Consider the following 23,804-nt stretch of genomic DNA (forward strand, 5'->3'; position numbering starts at 1 on the left):
GAGGTGTCACCTTCACTCAGGCGGCTCGAATCCAGGCAAAAACATTTCCAAGTGAGGCTGGCTCGCCAGTATTTGCAGCCGATAAGTAGCGGCGGCGGAAAGAGGCGTTAACGCCACGTTCAAAGGTTTACGGAAATTTTAAAGAAGCTGATCGCGGTTTCGGGGCCACTACACGTAAGATTCGAGTGCCTCCGCCACCCCCAGCAACCTGCGCAAATACAAATTCCATTCAACCTTTTGGAACCAATCGATACATTTGTACGTTGATTCTAACAAGAGCCCCGATCTCTCGATACGCGCTTAGACAAGTGGTAAATGTTAGACTACAGAAGGCAGCGATGTAGTGAAAGCTGGAGACCCTGGTTGGAGAACAAGAATACATTCTTATTCACCGACAAGCTACTTATTCTCTCTTTCTCTCTCTCTCTATCCATTTTTTGCATGGATTCTCCCCTTCATTCCCTGGATTTATTTAATAACAATGACTGTCTGTGCTCTACTCTACGGAGCTTCCTACCCCAAACGCCTGTAGTTATCCTGATGCACTGCTGCCTGTGCTTGCTCTCCATCCATTCAAGTATCGATGTATTGTCTCTGGGCTCTCTCTGTACTGTACCTGCTTCCCGAGCTCCCCCCCCCCCCCGCCTTCCTGCCCTCCATCCTGCTGCCTGAGCTCTCTCCCTCCCTTCTGCCCTCATCCCGCTCTGCACTGTACCTGAGCTCTCTCGCCCTCCTGCCCTTCTCCGCTGCCTGTGCACCTTTCTGTACTGTACCTGCTGCCCCTCTCTCTCTCCCTCCCTCCATCCCGCTCTGTATTGTCCCTGCTGCCCCCTCTCTCTCTCCCTCCCTCCATCCCGCTCTGTACTGTACCTGCTGTCCTCTCTCCCTCTATCCCGCTCTGTATTGTCCCTGCTGCCCCCTCTCTCTCCCTCCCTCCCTCCATCCCGCTCTGTACTGTACCTGCTGTCCTCTCTCCCGCTCTGTACTGTCCCTGCTGTCCCCTCTCTCTCTATCCCGCTCTGTATTGTCCCTGCTGCCCCTCTCTCTCTCCCCCTCCATCCCGCTCTGTACTGTCCCTGCTGCCCCCTCTCTCTCTATCCCGCTCTGTATTGTCCCTGCTGCCCCTCTCTCTCTCTCCCCCTCCATCCCGCTCTGTACTGTACCTGCTGTCCTCTCTCTCTATCCCGCTCTGTATTGTCCCTGCTGCCCCCTCTCTCTCCCTCCCTCCCTCCCTCCCTCCCTCCATCCCGCTCTGTACTGTACCTGCTGTCCTCCCTCCCTCCATCCCGCTCTGTATTGTCCCTGCTGCCCCCTCTCTCTCTCGCCCTCCCTCCATCCCGGTCTGCACTCTACCTGCTGCCCGAGCTCTCTCTCTCTCTCTCTCGCTCCATCCCGCTGCCTGTGCGCTTTCTGCCCCGTACCTGCTGCCAGCGCCATCTCTCCGTGTTTTACCTGCTGCCTGTCAAACTGCTCCCGCTCCGCTTCCAAACTGTGCACCGAGCGGCGGTGCAGCACCTTGGCCGGCACTTGTCTGATGGTGTTCATCGGGAGCTCCGCTCGGTCACCGCGCAGCCGCTCAATGCCACGACCGCTTCCAGCTTTCGGACCTCAGCTTCTCCCCCGGGCGCGCTCACTCTCGCTCGCTCGCGCGCCCGCGTGCATGATGGGAATAAAGGGGGCGGGCACTACGGCGCCTGGCAGCGCCGGGTCTGCTGCAAGAGGGTTGGGTCGATTGTGGTGATGCCAGTGAGGCAGACTACCACATCCCGCGGGCAAATTGGTGACCACTTTTCTGATATGCATTCAAGATATTGCACTGTCGATTTTTTAAATGACCAAACTCGTAAGTATTTACCCCGATACTGATTTATTCTCTCTAGCGATAAATTAATTTTTTCCCAACCTCCAACTCTGCCTCTTTGAACTACAGTCCCACAAATGAAATAATAGCTTAAATATTTGCACATCTCACATACAAACAAAACAAATGCAAAACTGTTTCCTCGACGGCAACAGGATGGTCCATGTGGCATTGGCTGTCATTATCAGTTCAGTCAAGGCACACTAATGCTAAATTGAAGTTCAGCACTTGAACACTACTAGTTAATCAGGCATAGAGGATGAAGCACGCATCACCCTAACCTGGGCCATATAGTTTATTTCCAGACTTTCTTGTTTTTATTCCAATTTTATTCTAATTTGAATTCAAATTTCCAGCATCTGAATTTTATTATATCATCATTTTGTTAATCAAAGTAAGGGCAGCATTTGTAGAAGAAAATAAACTTCCTAAAAGACAAAACTCAACCTGCAGATTTGTGTACATCAACATAAACGATACTGGGGATAATGAAATTATGTTCCCAAAGTTAGAAATGACTAAATAAACTTATTTTCAAGAAAGAAAACAAGGGAGGTTGATTCTGCAGATGCTGGAAATCCAGAGCAGCATGCACAAAATATTGGAGGAACTCAGCATGTTAGGCAGCATCTAAACAAGCAGCCGATGTTTTGGGCCAGGACCCTTCACCAGGACTGGGAAGGAAGGGGGAAGAAGCCAGAATGAGGTGAGGGGAGAGGATGGCAAATGATGGGTGAAGCCAGGTGGGAAGGAAGGGGGACATGTGGGGAAGGGACGGGGGATAAAGTAAGAAGCTGGGAAGTGAGAGGTGAAAGGGGTAAACAGCTGAAGAAGGAGGAATCTGATAGGAGAGGAGAATGGATCATGGGGAAGGCGGAGGGGCTGCAGAGGGAGGTGATGGGCAGGTGGGAAGAGCTGGGTAAGAATAGAGAATACAAAATGAGAGAAGGCGGAGGGATGAAAAATTACCCCAAGCTAGAGAAATTTGTGTTCATGCCATCAGATTGGAGTCTGAAAGTTCAGCAAACATGTTGTGGCAAAGAGTAAGGACGCATACATGAGAGGACTATCATGGGATATTATTGCATTTCGTTGTCCAAGTATCACTAATGTTGAAGATAAACAGAGATTAATGGGATTATATAGAGTGATGGGAGCCTCGACAGATAACTTAATGGATTAATTTTAAAAATTAAGGAACTGGTGACATTTCTTGAAGAATCACTTTAGTCAAGCAACAAAGTGCAAATGTTTATGTTTTAGTCATGGCTAATAAAACCTGTCAAAACAAAGACCAAACGTAGCTGAATTGAAGGCTACAGATATGGCAACACACAATTACAATATTTAGGGACAAGCGAACCAAAGGCAACCAGCAGTAACAGGCTTTGATATCACAGTTGAATCGAACCATTTGAGTTTTCAATGAGAATTGGCCATTAAATGAAATGAGCAGACAAGGATTCACCAGTGAGACAGGTAGCTCCCTGTAACAGCACACACAAAAACACAGCCAAACATACTGCCCTGAACTTATTTTAGGTAAACAAGAATGTGAAGGGAAAAAAATGCCATCTGAACACTTGTCTGTGCTTTAAAAGGCCACATCACCGGAATCTGTAGGAATAAGTATGATGTAAAGTTAGTAGGCAAAATGAAAGTTTAAAAAAATGAGTTTGAAATTTCCTAAGTTTCCAGCATCTAGAGTACATGAAAAGAAGCACGAAGACAGAAATGGTTTGCAATGTTTAACAGTAAATAGACTGACATATGGACACTGATTATTGTCAAAAAGTCCATTATTAAGGATTCCCAGCACCCAGGGAATACCCTTTTCTCATTGTTACATCAGGAAGGAGGTACAGAAGCCTGGAGGCACACACTCAGTGATTCAGGAACAGCTTCTTCCCTCTGCCATCCTATTCCTAAATGGACTTTGAACACTACCTCACTTTTTCAATATATATTATTTCTGTTTTTGCACAATTTTTAATCTCCAATATACATATACCGTAATTAATTGATTGCTTGATTGATTATTTTTTTTCTCTCTTTTATATTATGTATTGCATTGAACTGTTGCTGCTAAGTTAACAGATTTCATGACACATGCTGGTGATAATATACCTGATTCTGATTCTGATTCTAATAGAGAAATGACATTTGACCTTAACACTGATGCAGTGTTACTATCGAACCAGACTGAGTATGGAGTTGGTACTCTGCCTGAAGTCAGAAAGGCACAGCTAAATCTGAAAACCTAGGCTGTGAAAACGCTAGTTGGACTCGCTGGAATGACTGTGAAATATCAAAGACACAGATAAACTTTACCAACAAGAGTTGTTTCAGGCTCTGGCCCAAACTCCTTGGGAAGAAATTCCCCTGGAATGCGCAACAGTAATATTAAGATGAGTGAAGCTGCAACATTGCAGGAGGTGTTAGACCCATGGAGGGCGTTTTAAAGTTGACCTGAGCACATTGAAAGGCACCGACCAGATGCCACACCATAGCTCTTCAAGCCCAGGTCACGTCTTATTCAATGAAACTAAAATGAGAGCTGAAATTGATGGACTTCTCCTAGAGAAAATAATTAACGTATCAAACATTCAGGGCAGCCATCCACTGTACAAAAGCACAATCAATCCAACAGGGTTCATGGAGGTTAAATGATTGTCAGTCAAATAGCAACCCTGGAATAGTACCCCATTTCGAAAATAGAAAAGCTGTCATTTTATTCGGACAGCACATCACCACGTCCAATAGCAATATATAGATTGATCTGTCAACACTGACTTTTTGACAACACCCACAGGGGCTTGCCTGCAATGAACCAACCAAGATTATTAACTTGCACGTCATCTTTCAGTGAACCTGTCAGGGATGGCTGCAGCGCATTCCCAAGGCTGCCTTTAATGTTTTCATCTTGCCAGAAAGCAGAGGTGGACCAAGCGCAGGGATTTCAGAGCAGAGGTTGCCACTGACTAAATGAATTCCACTGCCAGGGTCTGTCACATTGGAGGGATTTCACTCCCCGCAGTGGTTCATCATCCTTTAAGTATGTATGGTATCTCATGTAGTAAATTGCCTGGCATCGTAGTAAAAGTTCATTTTTCTACCTGCATATATTAGACCCGGAGTAGCCAGAGAGTCACTACAGGTCAGCGTGGGCCATGGACTGACCACTTGGGTTCCCGACTGTTTTGTATGACCCATGTACCAAGGGCCTAATCAAATGATATACTGAAATTTAAAAAAAAACACGGAAAATGCTGGAGGCCTCTACAGAAAGACAAGCTGAGTTCTGATGAAAAGTGCCAGATCTCTTTCCACAGATACTGCCCAATATGGCAGTAAGACACAGGAGCAGAATTAGGCCCATCAAGTCTGCTCCACCATTCCATCATGGCTGATTTATTATCCCTCTCAACCCCGTTCCTCATGCTTTCTCCCCATAATCTTCGATGCCTTTGCTAATCAAGGACCTATCAATCTCCACTTTAAATATACCCTATCTGCTGAGCACATCCAGCACTTTCTATTCAAATTCCCTGCATTTCCTAATTTTCAGATCAGATGCCGCTTGTATTGGAACAGAGTATGAGACCAGACACACATCATAGTGAGACTGGGATGGAAGATTAGTGACAGGCAACTGTCAGTTCAGGATCACACTGGCTGACTGAACGGGGAAGTTCTCCAAGGCAGTTGTTCGGAGGTGAAATTGCTGTGAGCATGGATTACAATGTACTAAAGTAGAAGGAAGAGAAATAAATGAGTCACTGCATCAGCTGAAGGAAAGAGCAGCGAGACGAAAGGAGTAGCTATTGCAACTCCGGTAATTAAAAAGATGACAGAAGAATGGGACTGGGTACTGATAGTGATGAAGGAGTGAAGCAGGAAATATGAGAGGAGGATCTAAATGCTTGAGGAGGGAGGGGAATGTGCATCGAGTGAACGTAGCAAAAAGCTATAAATGAGGACCTGTTGAACACAAAGTGTAGTGGCATCAAAGTTGCGTAAGAAGGGAAATCTGTCCTTGACCTGGGTGCAGGAAATGGAATCAATTTGCTTTTGATCCTTGTTAATTATGCAGTGGTTGAGGGAAAGGGAAATGGAGACACCTCTGAGGAAATGAATGGAGTGCAAGTCATTTACTGTGAGAACTTTGGCTAGGCAAAGCAGGGCAAAGGTGGGGGGCGGAAGTGACCTGGTTTGGCACTCTGTTCAAGGAAGAATGCCATTCCGCTGTGACCTTCAGGTGGTGTATTAAGCCAAGGCTTTATCTGGCCTCTCAGGTGACATGAGTAGTCATAGTCATACTTTACTGATCCTGGGGGAAACTGATTTTCGTTACAGTTGCACCATAAATAATAAATAGTAATAGAACCATAAATAGTTAAATAGTAATATGTAAATTATGCCAGTAAATTATGAAATAAGTCCAGGACCAGCCTATTGGCTCAGGATGTCTGACCCTCCAAGGGAGGAGTTGTAAAGTTTGATGGCCACAGGCAGGAATGACTTCCTATGACGCTCTGTGTTGCATCTCGGTGGAATGAGTCTCTGGCTGAATGTACTCCTGTGCCCACCCAGTACATTATGTAGTGGATGGGAGACATTGTCCAAGATGGCAAGCAACTTAGACAGCATCCTCTTTTCAGACACCACCATGAGACAGTCCAGTTCCATCCCCACAACATCACTGGCCTTACGAATGAGTTTGTTGATTCTGTTGGTGTCTGCTACCCTCAGCCTGCTGCCCCAGCACACAACAGCAAACATGATAGCACTGGCCACCACAGACTCGTAGAACATCCTCAGCATCGGCCGGCAGATGTTACAGGACCTCAGTCTCCTCAGGAAATAGAGAAGGCTCTGACCCTTCTTGTAGACAGCCTCAGTGTTCTTTGACCAGTCCAGTTTATTGTCAATTCGTATCCCCAGGTATTTGTAATCCTCTACCATATCCACACTGACCCCCTGGATGGTAACAGGGGTCACCGGTACCTTAGCTCTCCTCAGGTCTACGACCAGCTCCTTAGTCTTTTTCACATTAAGCTGCAGATAATTCTGCTCACACCATGTGACAAAGTTTCCTATCGTAGCCCTGTACTCAGCCTCATCTCCCTTGCTGATGCATCCAACTATGGCAGAGTCATCCGAAAACTTCTGAAGATGACAAGACTCTGTGCAGTAGTTGAAGTCCGAGGTGTAAATGGTGAAGAGAAAGGGAGAGCAAGTTTGAAACAATGGAATTATCCCTGCTCCTCCTGACCAACAGTTATCCTTCAACCAACATTTAAATACAATTTGATAATTTACTACATTGTTATTGATCTAAATTGGTTACACTGAAACAATTTTTCTGCTCATTTTTTGCTGGTTATATGACTAAAACTTCAGATTACTTAATTTTTTGGAAGCACCGTATAGTGTCGATCTCCCTTTTTACCCCTAAAAGAAAGTTTAACATTTACAATGTGATATCTAGCTTGGTCAACTAATTATAATTGTGACCTTTGAGCTGGAGTGGAACCTCGAGTTTCTTACTGCCAAGACTGATGTACGCTTTCGCAAGTACCACAACTGTACACTTGTTCTCTTATAACATACATTCACAGTAATGCATTATGAGACATAAATTCATGGGACCTGCTACATTAAATTTGATGCTCAGGAAAGAATATCCTTTTTGTCTTCCCCAATTGAGTAAATTACTGGGACCCGTGTTTATGAGATTGCACCCCCTTGTGGACACTGTAGGCATACCCTTTCTGCATCCTTCCCAATACCCAAGTTTGCATTGATTGCACCAGTGCAGGTCAGTCCTGGGAGTCAGAAACCTGAGGTTCCACTCTAGCTCAAACATCACAGTTGTGGTTTGGAGACCAAGCTGGATATCATATTGTAGAGATCAAGCATTCCTTTTGGGATAAAAAAAAGGAAGATTCACACCACAGGTTTTGATCGTGTAGATGGCCAGAGGCTTTTCCCCAGGGCTGAAATGGCGGCATAGTTTTAAGGTGCTTGGAAGCAGGTACAGAGGGGATGTCAGAGGTAAGTTTTTCACAGAGCGGTGGGTGTGTGGAAACGATAACGGTGGTGGGGGCAGATATAATAGGAATAGGGTCTTTTAAGAAACCCCATGGAGCTTAGAAAAATAGAGGGCTATGCTGTAGGGTAATTTGAGGCAGTTTCTAGATTAGGTTACATGATTGGCACAACATTGTGGGCCGAAGGGCCTGTAATGTGCTGTAGATTTCTTCCATGTTCTATATGTTGCTTGCAAACTTCAGGCAATTTGATGGTTTAATCATATAGATCAGTTCACAAAGGTGAGCAAAAAAGATAGGTTGCTGCGCAGTGCAATACAGATGTCTTCTGTCAGACCTGAAATTAAGCTGTGCGATCATTTCACCTTTGAATTAGCACTACTTTGAAGGAAAATTGGGCAGTTAATCAACCAGCACATAAATACAAATTATTTGGCCATTACCGTGTTTCTGTTTGCAGTAGATAGCTGTACACGAGAAAATATCCAAACTACTTCAGTAGCTGTGAAGTTCTCAGATTGTGAAAATGGGAGAGGAATATACTATCTTTTGTTAAAAAACTTCAACAGCTCCAGTACTTGTATCTCAAACAAAATATCAGCAACTATTTACCATGGCTTTAGTTAAAGAAAAGCAAGTCAAACAAGTTCACAGAAATATTACCAGAAAATGTTTCAGCAATGAGTCATATATGATGGGTGAACATACTTGTCTATTTACCATAACAACTTGGCCATCTGGTCTAAGCCAGATCTCAAAGGAACAGGGACGATCCCATCGGCCCTATACCCTCTGAGATTTCCATTAATCCTACAATGTATTTCCTCTCATAGTCCCACCAATTTTCCTTTAATTTTTCGGACAGTTACCTACGCTAAGGAATAACTAACATTGCCCAAGTCATTAACAAGGCCATCTTTGAGACGTGGGAAGAAGTTACAGCACTGGCAGAAACCCATATAATCACAAGTAGAAGGTATAAACTCCATTCACTATCAGGACCAAACCTCAGTGCTTGGAGCTGTGGGCAGCTTGGCCAATATAGTAGGTTTACGGAGTACCTTAAAGGATGCTGCTCCTTAAAAACTGACAACATAAACTATTAGTTGATATTATTTAAACCCATAACAAGACATTGTTAAATCAATGTCTTCTCCCGACTCCCAAAGCCTTTTCACTATCTACAAAGTCAGAAATGCAATGGAATATACTCATCATTTCCTCCAATGAGTGCTGTCCTGACAACACAAACAGTTAATCCATTCCCTCCTCTTTCAGCATACAGTATGTACTCTTTACAAATCACAGGGTGGTTACTCACCAAAGCCACCCGAACACACCACCTCTAACAGCGTAAAGGGCAGCAGGCACACAGGAACAGTACTGTACCACTACAAGGTTTCCTCCCAGCTTACAATGTTTCTTATTTGGAAACACACTCAATGAACATTTTATGAGGTACTCCTTGTACCTAATAAAGTGGCCACTGAGTGCATGTTTGTGATCTTCTGCTGCTGTAGCCCATCCACCTCATGGTTTGACGGGTCCTGCATTCAGAGGTTCTCTTTCGCACACCACTGTCGTTAACACATGGTTATTTGAGTTAATACCACGTTCCTGTCAGATTGAACCAATCTGGCCATTCTCCTCTGACCTCTCTCATTAACAAGGCATTTTCACCCACTGCACTGCTGCTCACTGGATGTTTTTTGGAGGTTTTTTTGCCCCATTCTCTGTGAACTCTAGAGACCGTTGTGCATAAAAATCACAAGAGATCAGCAATTTCTGAGATAGCCAAACCACCCTGTCTGGCACCAACAATCATTCCAATCAAAGTGACTTAGATCACATTTCTTCCCCACTGATGTTTGAATAACAACTGAACCTCCTGACCTTGTCTGCATGCTTTTATGCGTTGAGCTGCTGCCACATGATTGGCTGATTAGATGTCTGCATTAACGAGGTGTACTGAACGACCTAATAAAGTGGCCACTGAGTATATGTTGCTGTTTATGTATCACCAATGGAAATGAGTGTTAGAATTCACTACTGCCACTGCAGTACTTCCTTTACTAAAACTGCACTAGTTCATGACAGCAGCCCACCACCAAAGCCTCCTCATGGACAACTTACAATGTAAAATAAATTCTTGACAGCAAACATCACAGGCAGTAAAATTATTAATATTAGTTTTTTTTTAAAATAGAAGGATATGTCATTGAAACAGAACCCACAAAATAGCTTAAATGCTTTTTCCTGGGAGAGTAAAGGATACACTCCAATCCAAAAGGGCAGGAAATAAACAGACCAACCTGTTTATTTATTCAGCACAAGACTAAAAGCAGGTTGCTGTACTGTGATCAAAATACAGTACTTCACTGTGATTTTTTTCCCCAATAACTAACTTTATCTTGCCTCTACCATCTCAAATTAAAGACCAGACTTTATGTGAAGATAACACAAATAAAAAGTTGCATGTACACGAAATACTGGAGAAACTCAGCGGGTCAGGCAGCATCTGTGGAGTGAAGTGGGCAGTCAGCTTTTCATGTCTCATTGACAGTCTGTTTCCTTCTAAAGATGCTGCCTGACCTGCTGAGTTCTTCCAGCATTTCGTGCGTACGCAACTTATTATTTGTGTTGTTCAGCATTTCGTGTGTATGTAATTTCTGTGTACAGCTCCAGATTTCTAGCATTTTAGAGTCCTATTAGTGTGTGAAAATTTGCTTATTTTTTCATCGAATTACTTAATAGAACTCTTTTACATTTACTCAGACTATATGGAAGTGGACTTGGTTCCATATACAATTCATTCCTTATCATTAGAGACTGCTGGAAAAAGTGAAAGGAAAACATCAGTGGTATTCCACAAGTGCAGAGTATCAGAATCTTGAAGGCAATGAGAAATAAAAATGGAATATATCCAAATATACACAGATTCTTTGGTTTATCACTATGCTAATTATAACCAGACCATTCAAAGAAAATCTAGTAGTAGAGTAGGAATTTTGGTACAGTACTTTTTATCTTTTTCCCCTTCCATACTATCACAGCTGACACAGACTATTATTTCCAGTACCATCTTTATATGGCTCTAGAGGTAGAGGATATAATCAGTAGCAATGAGGAATAAAGCAATAAATGTACACTTTTTTCGTACATAAATAAACTTTTATGTTAAAAAATCCCAAGTACAAAACTTGCAATTACATTGCTACAAAGTCAGTTTGCAGAGTTCTCGGAAACTCTTAAGTTAAAAAAAAGTTAATTCGATTGGTAGAACTATTATAAATGTGCAAATAAGTACTTTGACCGCCTTAGTTAAACTATAAATGCATTGGAATATAAAATGGAATATATCCAAAAAAGACAAAAAAGATACAAAATGACATAGATGTAGAATTTAATTAAATACTGAACGATAAATATTATTTTGTTGTCCCGTGCAATAAAATACCTTCATGATAAATATATGCATTGTTGCTCAAATGTTCTGTTTTCCAATGACATCCTTCAATTGGGAAGGAAAGGCTGGTGAAAATTAACCTTTACCAGTATTGGTAATGTTAACCCAAGAAGAGGCTCAATTCCCTAAGGGATCATTTGGCAACTTTCCTTCCAGTTTACTTCTCTCTCATGTGGTGACTGCTCTGCCATTTCACACACACTAGCATTCTAGCAGAATCTGTGACACTTCCCTATACAGTGGAGATAGTGTCCTCATTCTAGTTGATGTTATAAACTCTAATTGAGTACTCCATTTCTAGAAATACTGGTTTGCTTAAAAATGTAAACTTAATATATTTTCTAGTAACATGGCAGGATATTTAAATAAAATGGTGCATACACACTGCTAATATAAAGAAAACTCAAATTTGAAAAAAGTTGAAAGGGACAAGATTTATATTAATCATTAATGATAGTAAATAGGTATATGCAAGATGAATGAGGAATATATTAGTTAGACAATAGAGGGACCACCAAATTATAAAAAAAATACAACTTATACAATTAACTTTAAAAAAATTAAAATAGTTCAATATTTTCAGGTCAATATTTAAAGGCTCATATTTGAATAAAAAATAATTTGACAGAATATCCTTCCTGCATGATTTTTTTTTATAGTAGAATTAATTCAGTGTTCTACCAATCTACCGAGATGAAAGAATCCTTTAAATCCCTACACATGCTGATCTCTACCAGGCCAATAATTGCCTTCTCTGCTACAGCAAAATCACTGCTGATCACTACATAGCACTCATACTAAACTCATAGTCATAGTCATACTTGAAGTCAAAGTGTGAATTGGAAGTGACCAGAGAATTCAGATTGTACTTTGCGGCTTTTTCCTTTCATTTGCCCAAAAGATTGATCAACTTTTCATGGGAAGTTCACTGCTTGGGAGCGGGCCTCAGGGCGCTTATTCTGTTTGCTTTCCTTGGCTGGAAAGTCTATAACAAGGAGTCATGGGCTCCGGATAAGGGTTGCCTGTTTAAATTTGACAAATTTCTTTACAAAGGGTTCTGAATTATTTGTAATTCACTACCAGATAATCATGGTTTTTATTTGTTGAGTAGATTCAGGACCAAGATCTGTGAACTTTTGGAATGTAGGGGAAGGAATAAATATGTGGGAGTGGAGTTTAGATGAAAGGTTGCCAGAGATGTATTTGAATTTCAGAACAACCTTCAGGGTTATTTGCCTGCTTAGGTTCTGATATCTTCTATAAAAGCAAACATACTTCAATATAAATTACAATTTGCTTACAGTACATACAAAACATGGAGAGAACTATAATTATTCTAGAGACTGAATGCTACTTGATGGTCTAATGATAAACTTACAATAAATACTTGACAGATCAAATGTACTTCAGAAATTCTCTATAATGAATTGTTACTTTAAATTTCTGCCTTCCTATATTAGATTCCTTGTCTGAAGTTCTTTCACTGTGCATCAGAAAATGTTCAGAACTGTCAGAAAATGATTGAGAAACTCAAATTCACTGGGCTTATATTACAACTATACAAAATGTGGAATTAGAACAAGGTTTTTTAAACAAATGCTACCAAAACTTCTAAACCTCTAAAATATTATTATTCTATCCAGTCCAGAAGCATTCAAAGTGAAAAAGGCCAAGTAGATCAGGAACATTTGACACTATTTCACATCAACCATCCACTTCCTGAAATATTTACCTGCAATGAAATTCATTGCAAATGCAAAAGAATAGGAGATTCCTCTTCATGTTCGTGGTTCACTGGAGTTTTATTATCTGTCGCTACCACTTGCATTTCATACCTATGACTGAAGCTCAGCATCTTGAAAGAGAATGCCCACATACTGAAACTAGCTGGCTTATTTATGCTGTGGTGAAAGAAAACTCTTCAATGCTTCTCCTCTCCCATTTATGACACTAAATAGTGTGGAGTGTTGGAACTGTTATACCACAATCCCTGAGCGTTATGATTTAATCAAGCCAATGTACCTCGGTCTTTATACTTATTAAAAAATTAGCAGGATTGGGAATTTTTAAATCTATACATTGAGAATCTGGTTACTTTTGTTCAGGTCTGAATGCATTTGCCACAAATGGTTTGAAGGATTTTGATTTAGTATCAAACAACAATTTGTAGAAGTAATAATTTACTCTTCTCTTTGTAGAAATTGAGATTTCACTCAAAGCACCATGCTGAACATAATTTTCACATATACTTTCAGTAGAAATGCTATAGTTAACTTGACCAAATATACACATGAAAATGTGATGTACACATGAAAATGAAGCGTGTAATTTGAAATACTATTTCAGTCATTCTGCAAGAACAATTGCTTCCATTTATTTTTTTTTCCAATTTTCATATCTGCATCCTCTAAAACAAATCAGTACCTGGTCCATTGGTAAATATTGTGTAATTGTAATTCAGCTTGAATTTCCTTTGCAGTCAAGAACCATTTACTCCGCTTTGAAAATTTCCTGTCATTATACCTCATCAAGCAGGAGTAACATTCACTGAATGGTATTTTCTTACTTTAGAGTGAACCACCATCCTGCAAAAATAAAATTCTGTAATAAGAATTTAACCAGGAATTATTTAAATAAAGCTTATAGAACACTGAAATTGACGACATGTTGAATGATGCAACCTGACCTTAATTATAACCAAACTTAAACAGCCTTGTAACTTTTTCCTTTATAATAACTCAATTGTGAATATTTCAACATCTCACCTGTGTTTTTGTTTCATTAAATGTGAGAGAATAATACTGGGCTCACTTGTTCTGGTTCTGGCTCACTGCTGGACCCTCCATTCACAGCTTTCACCTGCTAGCACTTACATGGGCCAGTTACAAAGTGTAGAATGAGTTACCAATAGCCCCCTCCCCACCACCAAACTCAAGTCGTGTCCTGCTGCTGGATTGTATAATAGATCAGAATATCGATTACTCCATCCTAGATACACAACAAGTCCTTGTATGCCTGGGACTTACTAACTTAGGGGAGTCTGGAGGACAATAATTCTCTTCACAGCCCCTAGTTTCTACCAGCTCATCTCGGCCAGTTACAAGCAGAATATTCATCACAAATTGTCAATGAGAAAAGGACAAATTCCTCTATTATGCAGGGCAGTATTAAGCTGAGAGTGAGGAGTGAAGGTTTAATTTCACCCAAGATCACATCTGAGAAAGGGGGCCGAATAGAAGAAAGAATTAGTTGAAGGATATGTAAATCCTGCCAGTCCCTTGGACTGTTTGTATTTAATTTTACAATTCATCTTACAAAAGAATCTTCAGTAAACAAGTCAGTCTTACCGTGCTTTCCATTTTGGAAAGCTGACACAGAAAGTAGGAAAGGAAAATGAATAGAGAAGAGCCTTTAAGATAAGATTAAGTCAAGCATAAACCACACACACGTTTATCAATTTCAGATACAATTCTCCACATAGCTCTGCTCTAGCTAGATTACAGATCAGGCTGTTTCATCACTCCTATACTTCATAATCTGGATGAAACTTTAGAATCAAGATTTTGCAAACCACAGAAACCAAAAGAAGCCACCAATTTTAGAAACTGAGAAAAAGAATAAAAAGGTTCATCTCCTTCAGGAGGATTTATACTTGAGCAATGATTTCAAAGAAGTCATACCAAAGGCAGTTCACAATGATTTCACAACAGATTTTGTTTACAAGAAACACAAATTCAGTGTAAAAAAAAGATCTACTTCAAGACAGAATAGTTTTGTCTTTTATTTTCTGCAGTGATTTTCAGAGCCATACCATGAGGGTGAAGTTTTTTTTTCTTTCAACTCCTCTCTACTCCTTCCATCAAACCTCTATCAAAGGATAATTCTGCCTTTGTCCAAATCTTTCCCTTCTACTTCCTTTGATCCAAAACAAAAACAATCCTCACCTGGTCACAGTCTTCCCATATGGCAACAATTCTCTAGCCCTGGATACATACCTTGTAAATCTCTTCCATGCTCTTCCTATCACAGCTTTCCTGCAATGGTGACACTCAGAAATGTACAGAACACACGTTTTATACAGTTCTAGCATTACTTTCCTATATGCCTTTTCCAATGAAGGTAACTATTCTGAAGTCTTCCATCCATCCCAACACTTTCAGCAACAAAATGAACACACACACTCCAAGATCTTCCTATTCCTCTATACTATTTGGTATCCTACCATTTGAAAGGAAGAAAGGAAGAGGAAGACAAAGACAAATGATGACGGAGACAGCAGCCAGAAAACTGGAAATGAATACCAATGAAGTGATCCACTTGACCTGAAAAAGGAGTGTGTGGGCCATGGCAGTCAAAGCTCAAACTGGGCACGGCACCTGATGATGATGATGATGATCCTACCATATATCATTTTCTTTTACCGCAAAAGCATTACCTCATATATTTCTAGATTATCCTGAAAAGATATTTTGCAAATAAAATTTGCCTTAATTTGTACAGTAAATTATTTCAATTTTATATCACCAGAGCAGAGGTTTGTTTAGACAGTGACTGGATGGCACTGTGCAATTTTCAGGAATGTAAGGAAACTGATAAGGTTGTTAGTGATGATGGCATTTATGCTTTGCTCATTAATGACCTCTTAAAAAGTATGAAAAAGTCTTAAGTGAGAGCAGAGGTTGACCTTGAATCAGAATAAATAGAGCAGTGACATCTTTACAGCCAAATCATTAGAACAATGATCTTGAACTCCATCAATTTTCTTTTCATTATTTTTCAATAAATCAAGAAAATCCAATTTTTAAACATTTCCTCCTAAGTAATCCCATGTGCAAGTAATCTGTACCCGTTTTCATTTCAGGTCCTAGTCTGATAACAAATAATATCTCCATAGTGAGGACCACATGAAACCTGTGGTTTGAGAAAATTGGGATCTACATATTGATGATGGGATAACAAGTTTTCCAAGTGAAGAAATGGAGGTTTAAATAGATGCCCTGAAACCATCGCAGTACACCCAAATGTTCACCAGTAAACAGCTTTCCCTGCTTTTACTTGGGATGGGAAGAAATTCATTGGAAACTTGCACTTTCTTCCGAGAACAAGTTATCAGGGAAATTAAGTGGCTATTAAACCTTCACTACCCTATGTAATGCAATTCACTGACAAGCATGCAAGTGGTGACATTTGATCTCACAATTACACAGCAGCAATGACGGTTTAACCAATGTGTGTTCTCAGATCCAGGGAAATGAACATAATACTTTAATTACAGTATAAATACAACAGCAACCAATTTCTCAGCACACATTAATTTCTATGCTTGAAGACAAAATTATATTGTGAGAACTATGTTTTATTCTCTAATTACTTGATAGACTTTTCTCCCAACGATGTAATGTATCTAATTTTCACTCTTAACTTTCAAAAAACAGAAAGCTTGAGGAAGCTCAACTCACCCTCGCCTTGCTGTTGTTGGTGGGACAGGATGACAACCCGAGAGGAAGCTGAGCGTTGCGGTCCAGACTAGCAACCATCTGTCGAGATTCAGCTAGCAGGCGTTGCAGTTTACTAGTTGGTGAACAGTCATCTCGGTAAGCCTTGTTAATAATAGTTGACATAACAAACATTAGCAGCTTTCGTTGACAATAGACATCATAGATAATGAACACAAGTCACTTTGTAATAAGCCATGCTATACATTCTTACAAAAAACAGGACACATATCTTACTAGGTTGAAATTCATGGATATCAATGCCAAAAGTATAATTTAAAGATGGTGAATGGAAGTACTGTTGTGAATAAAAATGCTGAACCCTTCCCATTGGTGAAATGTTGATATCCAGTAGCATCGTTTTCGTAGTCACTAGGGTAGCATGAAGTTGATGCTAATGCAGGTTAGAACTCCAAATGGTACAAAAGCTTTTCAAACATATCATAGTTGGCACATCTACAAGAAACGCTGTCGTAGGAAAGCATCCATCATCAAAGATCCTCACCACCCAGGCCATGCTCTTTTCTCACTGCTGCCATCAGGTAGAAGGTACAAGAGCCTCAGGACTCGCACCACCAGGTTCAACAGCAGTTACTACTCCTCAACCATCAGGCTCTTGAGCAAGAAAATGCTTACACTCACCTATTGAAATGTTCCTACAACCAAGGATCTCACTTTTAAGGACTCTTTATCCTGTTATTTCATGTTCTCGTTATTTATTGGTATTTATTTATATTAGCATTTGCAGTTTGTACGCTCTACTTGACCTTTCATTGATCCTGTTATAGCTACTATGGATTTGCTGAGTATGCCTGCAGAAAAAGGAATCTCAGGGTTGTATATGGTGTACGTGTCTGATAATAAATTTTACCTGGACTTTGATAATAAAGTAGAAATTAATTGCTAATGTATTCTGGCTGTTAGTTTACAAAAACATGTTTACTACAAAATGAAAATGGACCTGATTTCGGATTAGTAACAAATGGAATTTTACTCTATTGCTGTTCAAGCATTCTCCATATTGTATTTGAAGATTGCCGTGTTCATTGTTCTTGAAAATTCCCTATGGTTGATCTTCTTAAACATGAATATCAGAGTCAGTGAAAGTTCCTAATGACCGAAATGGTTTCCTTCTCCAGCCATAAACCTTCATTCAATAGACTTTAGCAACTTACACTGTTAGAAGACTTCATTGTATTGTCCTCAGTGGAGCTCAGTCTTGCTGGTGAGTCATTTACACAAAGCTCATCATGGAGGCTGCTCTTTCTCCTGGGCATTTCTTTCACTGGTGTAGAATTCTTGGAATGTAGTGGCGACTCCAAGCCATATGCATTCACTTCCAGCCTTTCGTCACTGTTATTGGCACAGCATAAATAAATGAAAAGGAAAGGAGTTTTGAAACACAGATTTCACTAAGTTCTAACCTTTGCAGAGTGAAATCTAACCCATGAACAATCCAAACAAAATAAACAGCAGCTGGAAATGTCCCTGCAACATTCACGTGAAGAGAAAAAGAAAATCAACATTATTATCTAATTGATCGCTAGTCAATGATTCTCTCCATAGATGCTGCCTGACCTGCTGTGTATTTCCAACATCTGGGGGATCTGGGGCGGGGGGGTGGTAGACTGGACAGCAAGGAAAATTATTAAATCTTGCAGAGGGATCTCAAACAGCTGGGCTGAAAAAGAACAGATTGGAATGTAATGCAGAGAAGTTGTATTTTGGAAGGCCAAACCAGGGTATTACTTACACAGTGAATGGGATGGCTCTGAGGTGCCCAAAACTGACCTATTAATAAAGATCCATAGTTCCTTGAAAGATGCATGACAGGTAAATGGGGTTGGAAAGACAGCTTTTGGCACAATGGCCTACACAAATCAGGGTATTGAGTATAGGAGTTAGAACGTCATGCTGAAATTGTCATGGTCCAGGTGCAGGTAAATGTGTCTAGGCAGAAAAGTAGATCAGCACAGACAAGATGGGCCGAAATGCCTATTTCTGGGCTGTAGTACTCTATTACTCTAATTTTACATTTCCAATATTTGTGCTTTTTTTAGTCAGGTAACATAATTTTTTAAGCTTTATTTTCTCTCAATGTTCTTGTTGGTTGTTAAAGTGACAACCTATAGAATAGAATTTCAGATTCTCAGCAATGTAGAAATGCCCAAGTATTCTTTTCTAATATGCAAGACAACAGGATATTCAAGGTTTAGTAAATATAACTTGTCCAAAATTTCTAATTACTGAGCTAGCAAAGTCTCCAGAGAATAACTAGCCAGCCAAATCAGGCACCTAAGACAACAGGCGGTCAAAACAATTCAACAATTCCTTTTCTAAAGAATGTAGAGAAAAATAAATTGAGTGTCACACCTTTTTTTTTCCACACCAATAGGAGTACCTAACCCACACGAGGATCCTGAGCCATCGTTGAGATACAGCCACCACATATCTTTCACATCAACAGCCCGCTCATAGAGCTTCATCCAATTTTGTTCTGACATTGAAGCCTCCTGGTCAGTTTCATTCTCTGCAGGCAACAGAGGCATTTCTTCATTTATTCCACATTCAATCATTTCATTACTATATTTGTCTTCCAGGTTATGATTCTCAGAAGCCTTTCCCGATTCTTTTGTTGATGCAACAGAGGTTGCACTTAGCTTTGAACAAAGAGAGTGATGATTGTCCGTTGATGTGCTGACTGTGCTGGCTTTGCAATGGGAAGAGGTGCCGCAGCTGGGACTGCGGTGATCGGTATTCATATATGCTACATTCTCATGTTCCATCGTGCTGCCATCCACAAGTCCTTCAAATCTCCACTTTTGCTTCCGTGACACTTGTTGCATGCCGCTTTCTCTTCCCTGAGGTGAGCCACAATCACTTGCTTTTGTATATCTGCAGTCTTGCTTTGGCTCAACGTATTTCGTAGGATGCTTATTAGGCTCGTTGGTGTTAAAGTGAAGACTCTTGGTCTTCCCTTTCAGATTTGCGTTTGTACACTGATCAAACTCAAGAGGAAAGGCAACTTGACCACTTGCACAATCACCATTTGCAAAATCTGATGAGCTATAATTTCTACAGTTGAGAGTATTGCGATCTTCTGTGACCGATAAATGGCCCTGTTCTTTAGTACCAATTGGAATAAATTCAGCGTCAAGATTCTGAGTTGACTTGGCTTCTGCTTCTATGTGTCTATTGGGTATGGATTCTGCTTTAAAATCTTTGGTCGACTCCTTTGTCCATTCTTTTAAAACTATGTTGTCCTGATGTTCTTGCCCCTTTACCTTATTCTGTCCATTGTTGTTCTGTGAGAAAAATCTACCAGAACTAAAAGAAAAAAAGTATAACAGTTATAATGGATAGGCTAAATTCTGGTGTTCCCTTCATTTTTGTAAGTGTTGATGCCATTAAAATCTTAAAAGGAAAGTCATGCCAGACATATTTCACCAAAAGGTCACCGAATCTTGGGACTCCCATTAATATTACAGCACCACAATATGTAATTACAACAGTGGGTCATAAAGTACATTCCCATAGCTAAACTCCATTCACTCCCTTTCCCCCCCACCCCAAAAGTCTTCTATATCTTTGGTGAACTGAGCTTAAAAATTTCAATACTCTCAGTATCAACTATGTTTTGAGGAGTCTTCATGATTTCCACTGTCCTTGTGGGGAAAATGGTTCCTGGTTTTACTTGTAATTGAGCTAGCTTTCATCAAAATCACATTCCCTATTCTGAACTTCATATCGCATGAAATAGCCCCTCTGCACTTCCCTAGCCTGCATCTTTTAAGCAACCTCATTGGATCACAAACTTAGTAAAAATGGAAGAAATCAGACGGGAATATATAATAAACCACTCCACTTTCCCGACAACCGTTGGTCATGTAATCCAATCACTGACAGATCAGATGTAAAGACTACTTCAAAAGAAACACTTTATATTCTTTTGCCCTCTTACATATGAAGATACTCAAAATCAAACACTCCCCCAGTGTCATTAAATGAATGAAACTTCTGTTCTAATGTGGCTGAAGAAACCTGTTGTTATTAAAACATGAAAAATGTCACACGAAAAGACATAGCAATGCCACTTTTTGAATGTATTACAAATTATCCTTTCAGATAAATAGAAGACCTAGATGGGATTGGAGGTGTTAACATCAACAATATAAGATATGCAGATGATACCACCTTAATAGCAAGTGCTGCAGAAGACCTACAAATCCTCCTAGACAAAGTAGTACAAACAAGTGCAGATTTTGGTCTAACTGTCAACTGTAAAAGAACAAAATGTATGGTAATATCAAAACAGCAGGATATTCCCAACTGCCAATTGTACATCGATAACCAAGAGATTGAACAAAAGACCAGCTTTAATTACCTTGGTAGTTTTACACCACAAGATACTAGAAGTAAGGTAGAAATAAAAAGAAGGATTGTCATTGCCAAAACCAACTTACAAAAAATGAACCCATTTTTACCAACAGACACATTTCTATGACAACAAGGCTTAGGCTACTAAAATGTTACATCTCGTCAATCTTGCTGTCTGTTTCCGAAACATGGACTATAACACCAGAACTCCAAAGAAACTTAGAAGCAACAGAAATGTGGTTTCTTAGAAGAATGCTGAAAATATCATATAGAGATAGGGTAACTAATGAGACAGTACTCCCAATGTGCCCATACAAAAAGATCTTTAATGGGAACATTAAATGAGAGGAAACTTATTTCCTGGGCCATGTCATCAGGAAGGGAGAAATGGAATGCCTTACATTACAAGGCCGTATGCCTGGGAAATGCAGTAGAGGAAGGCAAAGAAGAAAATATATGGACACTGTGGAAGAACTAACAGATCTAAGTGTGCGAGATAGCACTGACGCTGAGAGGGATCGTGCAATGTGGAGAGCCATGACCGCCCAAGCTTGTAACGCGCAAGGCATATGAAGAAGACAAACTATCTGACTGAAACCAAACAGTAGAACACCAGTGAGGAGGATGGAGAGGCACCAAATACACTGCACCAAGCATTAACAAAAATTCAATATTATGAGCTTTCATTATATTGAGAGTAGAAGCTACATGCTTGCCCCAAAAAGTAAATCAAATATTACAGTCACATTAGACCTGACATACAAATCTCCAAATAGCTTACCCCAGAATACTTTTCAGACCACACTTCCTGACACTTTCTTCATCCAAGATGCATATCTCAATCAGATTATTTAATTATCTTCTAATAAACAATCCCACTATAAATCTGCCACTTAAACTTCATAACTTACATTTATACAAGGGGTAACACACTGATACATATTAAGTAGCTTGTGCTAGTTTCAACAAAGACACAGTTATGATGAGTCCTTTCAATGTATTAAGCAAAAAGATATTGGGTTGATGACAGAAGGGGTGGCACTGGTATATGAAAGTGATATTTAAAATGACAAAATCAATTGTTTCTGCCTACCTAATTTCAAGAATTTTCTCTTCCTGCCTTTGAATCAAATCCTGAGAACTTTCAAGATTCAAATGAAGGAGCTGCAAGTCATGTTGTTGCTTTTCATTTACCTGATCATAAGATATGGAATGGCTACATATCAAATCATAGTTAAGGATGAGATAAATGCATGTAACTTTTTATACAAAGATCTGTTAAAGGTACACTATATACTAGAAAAATATTGTTCATTAATTTCATCATAATTTTGATTTGTGAACAAGGAATCAGTTTCTGCACACAGTCAAACAATGTAAGCTTGTTTCAATGCATTGCAACCATGAACAATTGTAATATTTATTTTTTATCAGTTTAGCTGAGTAATTAAAAAAAATGAGAAATCATTAACTATTGAATCCTATGTGCTCCATACAGAGTGGATATGCAGAATGCTCAAAAGACACCTGTAGTGCAAAGGGAAGGTTAGATAAAGGTAGCAAAAGCCCAGATTTCAGAAACTAATTAACCTACATGGATATAGCAAGACATCCAATAGCTGAAACTGCACAATAAAGATTCAATGGTTATTGACTTCTCAGAATAAGACCATAAAGCAGGCAACTGAAATATCACCATTCTTCTGATACCAAAGCAGCCACCTTGATTTGAGTAACAACTTGATTATGTTATCATAACAAGACTTAGTACCCCTACTTAACATAAAAGAAATCTTTCAATTTTAGAGAAGGATTGAGACAAGGATCCTAGTTCAATGGCGGATATGTAGCTTGGGTGGTTAATGGTTGAGTTGAGTCGTTCTCTGATCTTGGCAATTTACTTGCAAACGTTTCATCACCGTCAATGTCTCCTCGCACGGTGACAAAACATTTGCAAGTACATTGCCAAGATTGGAGAACAACTCAACCCAACCAGTTCGAGGACTGTAACTTCCCCCTGGTGTCACAAACCTGTTGGGCAGCACAGCAGCAGGCCCCACAGATGAGCCTAATGAACATATTTCACCATGTTTTTGGACGCATCTCAGGGACCACAAGCTTAATCCACTTTCTGCTCACTAACCAAATCACATGCTCTCATTATTCAAGGAAAAGGGCATAGTAATTTAAAAATACTCATTCTGTTTTTTGTGCACTGGAATGCCTGGTTTAAATACTAATTGGGCTTTTATGCTCAGCATCTTAAATGATAAATCTGTGTCATAAATTGAAAAAACATCAACCAACAGTGAATGATTTATCTCCCTAAGTATAAATGAAAGAAAATGAAAAATTTAAGAAATACAGAATAAAGACCAAATGAAGAATAAGAGTCAAGAGAAAAAGAAAAGCAATGAAGAAATTGAAAACATTAGTAAAAGTGAGCAAAAGGTAAGCAAACCTATTCATCCTTGAGAAGTTAGCTCGATGGGTAGATATGGGAAATACATACATAATTCTGATCTATAAACTGTAAAACGAGTAGCCCTGTC

The 23,804-nt window shown here is 39.9% G+C and overlaps 2 protein-coding genes and 1 long non-coding RNA gene across 6 annotated transcripts in view; 1 reads left to right on the forward strand and 2 right to left on the reverse strand.

The window, feature by feature from the left end:
* The window catches only part of LOC134338457 (huntingtin-interacting protein 1-related protein-like), a 138,183-nt gene extending 136,538 nt beyond the window's left edge, over window positions 1–1,645 (reverse strand). The window contains exon 1 of the mRNA XM_063034276.1: window positions 1,453–1,645. Within this exon, the coding sequence (XP_062890346.1) occupies window positions 1,453–1,545 (93 nt within the window). The 5' untranslated portion in view covers window positions 1,546–1,645. The remainder of the gene's footprint in view (window positions 1–1,452) is intronic.
* On the forward strand, window positions 46–19,598 carry LOC134338460 (uncharacterized). Its single transcript, XR_010016230.1, has 3 exons — window positions 46–174; window positions 16,816–16,974; window positions 19,476–19,598. It is a non-coding gene; the product is annotated as an uncharacterized LOC134338460 (long non-coding RNA).
* ccdc62 (coiled-coil domain containing 62) overlaps window positions 11,106–23,804 on the reverse strand; it is a 28,412-nt gene continuing 15,713 nt past the window's right edge. For all 4 annotated transcript variants that reach the window (XM_063034278.1, XM_063034281.1, XM_063034279.1 and 1 more), the window contains exons 11-15: window positions 22,346–22,446; window positions 19,249–20,202; window positions 18,051–18,228; window positions 16,840–16,980; window positions 11,106–13,965 (exon numbers count right to left, since the gene is read on the reverse strand). In XM_063034278.1, the coding sequence (XP_062890348.1) occupies window positions 13,948–13,965; window positions 16,840–16,980; window positions 18,051–18,228; window positions 19,249–20,202; window positions 22,346–22,446 (1,392 nt within the window). In that variant the 3' untranslated portion in view covers window positions 11,106–13,947. The remainder of the gene's footprint in view (window positions 13,966–16,839; window positions 16,981–18,050; window positions 18,229–19,248; window positions 20,203–22,345; window positions 22,447–23,804) is intronic.

This window comes from Mobula hypostoma, chromosome 27, assembly GCF_963921235.1.
Source record: "Mobula hypostoma chromosome 27, sMobHyp1.1, whole genome shotgun sequence".
Classification (NCBI taxonomy): domain Eukaryota; kingdom Metazoa; phylum Chordata; class Chondrichthyes; order Myliobatiformes; family Myliobatidae; genus Mobula; species Mobula hypostoma.